This window comes from Rhinolophus ferrumequinum, chromosome 21, assembly GCF_004115265.2.
Source record: "Rhinolophus ferrumequinum isolate MPI-CBG mRhiFer1 chromosome 21, mRhiFer1_v1.p, whole genome shotgun sequence".
In the NCBI taxonomy this organism is placed as follows: Eukaryota; Metazoa; Chordata; class Mammalia; order Chiroptera; family Rhinolophidae; genus Rhinolophus; species Rhinolophus ferrumequinum.
Genome location: NC_046304.1, coordinates 37,964,514 through 37,972,420, shown reverse-complemented (window position 1 = coordinate 37,972,420; position 7,907 = coordinate 37,964,514). Strand labels below are relative to the sequence as shown.

The window sequence follows — 7,907 nt, the reverse complement described above, 5'->3', positions numbered from 1 at the left end:
GGGGTGCTGGCTTGGGCTTCTCTTGGCTGTCTGGGACCAAGAGACAGGATAGAAAAGTCTGGAAGCTGGAGGCAAAAGGAGCAGCGGTGGAAGACTACAACTCCCATAATGCTCCGAAGCAGCGACGCCTGCGCACTGAGCGCCGGTTGCCCATGCGGCCCTAGGGCTGGGAGCGCTGCGCCGCGCTCCGCTGCGGGGGAGGCCATGGCGGAACCTTCCCAGGCCTCCACCCCGGCCCCGGCCGCGCAGCCCCGTCCCCTTCAGTCTCCAGCCCCTGCCCCAACTCCGACTCCCACCCCCAGCCCGGCTTCGGCGCCGACTCCGGCTCCCACTCCGGCACTAGCCCCCGCCCCAGCTGCAGTCCCAGCCGGGAGCACCGGGACGGGGGGGCCCGGGGTAGGAAGTGGGGGTACTGGGACCGGGGGGGATCCGGCTCGACCTGGCCTGAGCCAGCAGCAGCGCGCCAGCCAGAGGAAGGCGCAAGTCCGGGGGCTGCCGCGTGCCAAGAAGCTTGAGAAGCTAGGGGTCTTCTCGGCTTGCAAGGTGGGGGCGGGGCCTGGGGTGAGAGGGCGGGGCTTGGGACATCCTAGGGCTCGGGTGGCAATGGGAGCCCTGGCTCGGAAGCGGCTCCACGTCCCTGGGGTACAAGTTTATTGACTGATCCTTCTGCCTCCAGGCCAATGAAACCTGCAAGTGTAATGGCTGGAAAAACCCCAAGCCCCCCACTGCACCCCGCATGGACCTGCAGCAGCCAGCTGCCAACCTGAGTGAGCTGTGCCGCAGCTGTGAGCACCCCTTGGGTAAGGCAGATAGTGCCTTGGAGCTGGTGGCGGGGAAGAGGCAAGTGCCTGGTGCTGCTTGGAGAGGACGACTTCAGTGCCGCAGAGCTTCATCTCTTAAGATGCCTTCTAAGGAAGAATTGGGTTGGGAATGTGTATCTCCCCAGGGAGGAGAAAGGAAATCTGCCAATTCAGAAGAAACAAGGGGTCACCCAAGGGCTGACACACAGGAGCAGTCAGTCTTAGTGCTGGTCACAGTGGTTGAAGAGACTGAGAGTGTATCATAGCTGGCGATGAAGAGGGCCAGAAAGCCCTGTTGATGTCTTCTGTCTATTCTTCCCAATTCTACCACCTGTTCTTGTAGCTGACCACGTGTCCCACTTGGAGAATGTGTCAGAGGATGAGATTAACCGTCTGCTGGGGATGGTGGTGGACGTGGAGAATCTGTTCATGTCTGTTCACAAGGAGGAGGACACAGACACTAAGCAGGTCTATTTCTACCTCTTCAAGGTGAGCTTTCTCCGCAGGAGAGTGAGCGAGCAAAGGAATTGAGGCTGGGAAGTCTGCATCTCAGAGCTCTGCTGACCTCTACGCCTCCCTCTTCCTCTTCCTCCAGCTCCTGCGGAAATGCATCCTGCAGATGACCCGGCCCGTAGTGGAGGGGTCTCTGGGCAGCCCCCCATTTGAGAAGCCTAATATTGAGCAGGTGGGATGAAGAAGGGGGCAAGAGAGTTGGGGGCATTTGGAGGAATGGGGAGCCTGTGTTCTCCATCCTCATCATACTGAGAACGGGAGAGGTTCCAAGAGGGGAACATGTGTTGTGCCAACCTCAGGGTGTGTGTGGGAGGGGCACAGTTTCTCTTCACATAGAGCTTCAGAATGAGAGGAGAGCCTTGCCGCTGCCCTTAGGAAGCCTCTATTTTGGGATAAGAAGCCCCTGCTGGCTGCTCACACCTCCTTCCTGGTTTTGTCTCCTGCCCACCCCTTCTCAGGGTGTGCTAAACTTTGTGCAGTACAAGTTCAGTCACCTGGCTCCTCGGGAACGGCAGACGATGTTTGAGCTCTCAAAGATGTTCCTGCTCTGCCTTAACTACTGGAAGCTTGAGACGCCTGCCCAATTTCGGCAGAGGTCTCAGGCGGAGGACGTGGCAACCTACAAGGTCAATTACACCAGGTAGGCCCAGCCAGCCTGGGGGGAGCTTGTAGGCCCAGCCTGAGTTCGGTGGTTTCCACTCTCACTTGCCACTTCCGCACTCCCTGCAGATGGCTCTGTTACTGCCACGTGCCCCAGAGCTGCGATAGCCTCCCCCGCTACGAGACCACTCATGTCTTTGGGCGAAGCCTTCTCCGCTCCATCTTCACTGTTACCCGGCGGCAACTGCTAGAGAAGTTCCGGGTGGAGAAGGACAAGCTGGTGCCCGAGAAGAGAACCCTTATCCTCACCCACTTCCCCAAGTAAGGCTCTTTCTGGTCTATCGTGATTTAGCCCCGAGTTCACATCCTCCCTGATGTCCCCTTTTTTCTAGGAAGGCTTCCTGGATTGGTCCTTCCTCTCCCTCCATGAGCCTTCTGGGATCTGGGCATCTACCTGGCAGATGTGCCCATGGGCCAGACACAACTTGCTAGCATTTGCCTTTGTGTGTATTAGGCTGGGGATGGCAGGTACATGGCCTGAGTGCTAACACTAGCCCTGTCCACACCCCTGGTAGACGTTACTAATTGTTTCCATGGGGCCTGGACACAGCCTCAGAATCCTTTCTACCACAACACTTCAAAAGACCAGAGTTTACGCTTGAGGTAAAACCAGTTTCCACTCCTAGTTCTTTCAGTAAGATTTTTCTCTGTTCTGCCACACCTTCTTCTCATTTTAAACGTGCTCATAGCTGTCCAGTTCAAGAAGCTTTTACTGACTAATCCAGGGCCTCCAGTGCCCCTTCTGCCCCCAGATGGGAATAAGGTGGCAGGAAGGGGTGGATTCTGGGCCCTATTTTGGCGCTGAGGACGAGCGTGACTTGGTGCCCTGTCTGGCCACATAGTACAGGACGGTGCCAGTTCAGCTCCTGTCTCCCTCATCTGTGCACTGGCAGACTGGGCCTCTGGTCTCTGTCTTGGATTTTGTACTGCCCTTCTGCCTTCGATGAGGGTCTCCCAGAAGGAGGAGGACTGTGCCTCCCCCTAATCTGAAGGCAGAAGTTGTCTCTGTTCTTAGGCTCCCAGTTCCTGAGAACAGGATCTGTTTCTTTGATCCACGTCCAGTGCCCCGGTGTCTGGCCCAGGCTGGTCCCTTGGTTGGACAGAGTGTGGGACAGACTGTCCCCTCTCCACAGGTTCCTGTCCATGCTGGAGGAGGAGATCTACGGAGCAAACTCTCCGATCTGGGAGTCAGGCTTCACCATGCCGCCCTCAGAGGGGACCCAGCTGGTGCCCCGGCCAGGTATGTGCCACAGCAGGTTCTGCAGGATCTCTGCTTGGCCTTCCTGGCTGAGCTCAGCCCCTGCTGCGGATGAGGCGCTGTGAATGGCAGCAGTGGGGACATGCAGGAGGGCTCACCTGAGGGTTGGAGGGTCTACATCTTTTTGGGGATCCACCAACATCTTTGACCCCTGTCCCCCGATTCTTTTGTCTCTCAGCTACAGTCAGTGCAGCAGTTGTTCCCAGCACCCCCATCTTCAGCCCCACCATGGGTGGGGGCAGCAACAGCTCCTTGAGTCTAGATTCTGGAGGTGCTGAGCCCATGCCAGGTGGGTACTTGACCCCTGACCTCTGACCCCAGTCACCCCTCCCCCAACCTCTCTTGCTGTCCCTGGGAGACCTTGCCAACCTCTTCAGCAGGTGAGAAGAGGAAGCTCCCAGAGAACCTGACCCTAGAGGATGCCAAGAGGCTCCGTGTGATGGGCGACATCCCCATGGAGCTGGTCAACGAGGTCATGCTCACCATCACTGACCCTGCTGCCATGCTGGGGCCTGAGGTAGGCGGCCCAGCTTGCTGGCCATTGGGGGAGAGGGCCTCATGGACATGAGACCCTAGCTCACTGCTTCTCTTCTGGTGCCCAGACAAGCCTGTTGTCGGCCAATGCAGCCCGGGACGAGACAGCCCGCCTGGAGGAACGTCGTGGCATCATCGAGTTCCATGTCATCGGCAACTCGCTGACGCCCAAGGCCAACCGGCGGGTGTTGCTCTGGCTCGTGGGGCTGCAGAATGTCTTCTCCCATCAGCTGCCACGCATGCCCAAGGAGTATATCGCCCGCCTCGTCTTTGACCCGTGCGTCCCCAGGAGAGCCCCAACCCCACAGCACCACCCTCCCGGACGCCGGTCTTTTTTGGCCTGTCCACCCCTCCCCAGGCTCTTCCTCCAACTTTGGGAATTCTTGCTTCTCAGTTCCCAGCCCCAAGTACAGCCCAGGCCTCCAGGGCTGTACTTGGGAACATTTGGGGGACAGATAGGGACTATGACCTGTTCCCTCTCCCCTCAGGAAGCACAAGACTCTGGCCTTGATCAAGGACGGGCGGGTCATTGGTGGGATCTGCTTCCGCATGTTTCCCACCCAGGGCTTCACCGAAATTGTATTCTGTGCTGTCACCTCAAATGAACAGGTCAAGGTGAGTGCACGCTCCCAGCCCCAGCCCCATCTCCATCCACCACCTGCTTCTGAGTTTGGACCAGGTCAGAGCAGAGGATATGGTGATGCAGCAGCCCCCATCCCTTCCTTTCGTGGCCAGACAGTTCCTCACTCCCCCACAAGGTGGCACTTATCCTCTGATAACTGGATTTAATAAACGCCTGTTGACAGACAAATGGATCCCAAGAATCAGTAACACTTTAAATGGACCTGAATTTCTTTCATCACGAGAACGTTTACATACATTGGGGAGTAAATAATTTTTACAGTAGCCCTGCTGGGTGATAGTCCTGGCTTTGTCACAGCAGACCCACTCGTAGAGTCCCTGGTTCTCCTTTTCACATACCCCAGATCTGCACGGTGCCTCCTTGGTCCTGACATGTGTGGGAACCAGTGTCTCCTCACGGTTCAAATGCCTTGACAGTAGGGTCCTCGCCCGCCTACTCGGGTACTCGGTATACCCCTTCCCCTGCCCCCATTTCTGAGGCCCAGGGACCAGAGAGCAGTAGCCTGTGGACAGCAACTTTCTGGTTGCTCTTGGATCCTGGCCCTGCCGTGGCTGGCTGCCTGACCCTGGACGCATTTCCTCATGTAGTTGAGTTTCAGTTTTTCCTTCTGTAAAATGGCAGTAATATCTACCTCATGACTTAACTTGAGAATTGGTCTGTAAAGGCCCATGTACCATACCTGGCCCAGAGCGAGCACTTAGAAATGTAGCGTCCTGCACTTTCCTCCCCCTCTGCTGGTCCCCTTTCTTCCTACCTGCTTGGATCTCCTGGGTATCCCCACCTCCTTCCCAACCTGCCCCCTCCTCCCTGGTAAGCCCTGCTTCCTCCCCTGCAGGGCTATGGGACTCACCTGATGAACCACCTGAAGGAGTATCACATCAAACACAACATCCTCTACTTCCTCACCTATGCTGACGAGTATGCCATTGGCTACTTCAAGAAGCAGGTGACTCTCGCCTCACCCCACCCCACACTTGCCCGCCACCTGGGGTAGGGGTCATTCTGTTTAGCCTCCTGTTTAGCCTCCTGCCCCAGGATGGACTGGGAGCCCCCCCTTTCTGTCCCCTGTGCTATCCAGCTCCTGTGGGCACATCCTTCCTGCCTGTCTTCCTCCGGCTGCTGCCCCAGCAGGTGGGGTCCTGTAGGGCAGCGGGGTGGCTGGCAGAATTGGGAGGCTCTTGGGGGTGAGTTGAGAGGGGCACCTGAGCTGGAATCTTTCCTGGGACAGATTGAGCCTTCAAAGTGCAGAGTGCTGTCCTGGGGCCCTCTGGAGGCGGTTCAGGACCTGGGGAGAGTGGGGGAGGAGCTGTTAAAGTTGGAAAAGTCTTGCTGATGGGTTGGGTCATGACTCCCACTCCCTAGGGCTTCTCCAAGGACATCAAGGTGCCCAAGAGCCGCTACCTGGGCTACATCAAGGACTACGAGGGGGCGACGCTGATGGAGTGTGAGCTGAACCCCCGCATCCCCTACACGGAGCTCTCCCACATCATCAAGAAGCAGAAGGAGGTTGTGTGTGTGCGCGTGCACTCAGCCATGGGGCTTTTTGGGGAATGTGTGTGTGGGGATGAGCACATGTGTGGCCGTGTACCACGTGTCCATGCACGTGCACGTGTGAGGTGGGGCCAGGGTCTTGGTTCCCGCGCTGCCTCCAGGGACGTTAGGAGGGGAGGCACCTGGACTCAGTGGTGCGGGCTCTGACAATGGCCCTGGGAGGGTAGTTGCTGGGGCTGGGGTTGGCCCCTCAGACCCTTCCTTCCTCAGATCATCAAGAAGCTGATTGAGCGCAAACAGGCCCAGATCCGAAAGGTCTACCCCGGGCTCAGCTGCTTCAAGGAGGGTGTGAGGCAGATACCCGTGGAGAGTGTCCCTGGCATTCGTGAGCAGGGGCCTTGGTGGGGGAGGAGGCATGCTGCTTGAGGTGTGGACAGGCATTCTTAGGGATGTTCTCCCCACTCCCCACTTTGCAGGAGAGACAGGCTGGAAACCGCTGGGGAAGGAGAAGGGGTGAGTATTGTGTGGAGGGAGAGGGTATTGGGGGAGGCAGAGGGACTAGGACCTCAGACTTGGCATCTGTTGCCCCAGGAAGGAACTGAAAGACCCTGACCAGCTCTACACAACCCTCAAAAACCTGCTGGCCCAGATCAAGGTGCGGAGACCAGGATCCCTTCTGGGGCTTCCTGCGCCAATGGCTTATGGCTTTATGACCCAGTCTGGGGCGGGCGGCAGTCACAAGCGGGGCCTGGGGCACAGTGGGCTTGGCCCCAGCTTTCCTCTCCTCTCCAGTCACACCCCAGTGCCTGGCCCTTCATGGAGCCCGTGAAGAAGTCGGAGGCCCCTGACTACTATGAGGTCATTCGCTTCCCCATCGGTGAGGCTGCTCCATCCCAAGCCCGTCCATCTATTCCACCCCCAAATCTTCCTGCTCCTGCCTTCAGTGGGCCACACAGCCCCTTTGACCCACTTTCCTCGGCCTCCTAAAGTCATGCCCTTCTGCCCTGCTGCCCCAGACCTGAAGACCATGACGGAACGCCTGCGCAGCCGTTACTATGTGACCCGGAAGCTCTTTGTGGCTGACCTGCAGCGGGTCATCGCCAACTGCCGCGAGTACAACCCCCCGGACAGCGAGTACTGCCGCTGTGCCAGTGCCCTGGAGAAGTTCTTCTACTTCAAGCTCAAAGAGGGGGGACTCATTGACAAGTAGTCCCCCACCTTGGACCGCTGCCTCCACCTTGAATGTCTCCACCTCGGGTTCTGATCTGATCCCTACAGGGACCCCGGTGCCCGGGTTCCTCTCAGCTCCCTCTTCCCAGGGGCCCTTCATCCCCTAATCCTGCAGCCCGTCCTGGGCCCTCAGGCACCCCCGTGCCTGTAGCTGTCTCACCCTTCATTGTGTCTGCCCTTGGGAGGGGCCTCCTGGGGCGGGGGCTCAGCCCTTCTGCAGTGGCTGGTGGCCGGAGGACAAACCCTGCCCAGCCCTGGTGGCTCCCAGCCCTGGTTCTTACAGAGCTGTGGAGTCTGGGCCTGACCCAGGTCAGCTTCCTCAAAGGCGAGACTGCCAATTTTAGCTTGAGTGAGGGGGCTCCAGGGGCGGGAAGTTCAACCTGGAATGTAGGGGCCATGCCTCGCCCTGCAGTGTTCTGTCCCCCAGTGGTTGGGGATATGGGGACCATTCATATTCTGGCATTAATCCCTTGGAGGGATCAATAAAGCCTTTTTTTTTCTCTGTGTGATTGTTTCTTCAGTAGAATCCCAGGCCTCAGCAGGCTGACCCTGTTCCCACCAGGACCTCTTGCAAGCTGGAGCCTATTAAGCTCAGGTTGTGCTGGGGACACCTCCCCAACAAGCCTCATGCCTAGTCCCCGTGCCCCTGGGGTGACAGGACTTGCCTCGCTGCAGCCCCCACTTCTCCCCACTCCTGGCTGTTTCTCATCCAGGTGCCAGGGTGACAGGAGTCCAAATCTCCACCTGGCTGCCTTTACCTGGGTGACATGCTTATAGC

The 7,907-nt window shown here is 58.2% G+C and overlaps 1 protein-coding gene across 2 annotated transcripts; it reads left to right on the top strand.

Moving 5' to 3' along the window:
• Positions 1-84: 84 nt before the first annotated feature.
• On the top strand, positions 85-7,635 carry KAT2A (lysine acetyltransferase 2A). Of its 2 annotated transcripts, none has more exons than XM_033089924.1 (18): positions 85-543; positions 677-800; positions 1,144-1,289; positions 1,396-1,485; positions 1,772-1,953; positions 2,043-2,234; positions 3,107-3,213; positions 3,410-3,520; positions 3,609-3,748; positions 3,834-4,042; positions 4,254-4,380; positions 5,244-5,354; positions 5,771-5,914; positions 6,170-6,284; positions 6,376-6,412; positions 6,491-6,554; positions 6,692-6,776; positions 6,916-7,633. In XM_033089924.1, exons 1-18 carry the CDS (start codon positions 109-111, stop codon positions 7,107-7,109), a joined length of 2,613 nt encoding a protein of 870 aa, XP_032945815.1. In that variant the 5' UTR covers positions 85-108; the 3' UTR covers positions 7,110-7,633. The 2 variants fall into 2 exon arrangements, with proteins under 2 accessions (XP_032945815.1, XP_032945816.1); XM_033089925.1 differs by having other exon boundaries at positions 87-543; positions 3,612-3,748; positions 6,916-7,635.
• Positions 7,636-7,907: the final 272 nt, after the last annotated feature.

Excerpts from the sequence above, each read along its gene's own strand:
- KAT2A (XM_033089924.1), top strand. The coding sequence starts at position 109 with ATGCTCCGAAGCAGCGACGCCTGCGCACTGAGCGCCGGTTGCCCATGC. Across the intron at positions 1,954-2,042 it reads TACAAGGTCAATTACACCAG|ATGGCTCTGTTACTGCCACG; the intron begins GTAGGCCCAGCC and ends CACTCCCTGCAG. Across the intron at positions 6,777-6,915 it reads GGTCATTCGCTTCCCCATCG|ACCTGAAGACCATGACGGAA; the intron begins GTGAGGCTGCTC and ends CTGCTGCCCCAG.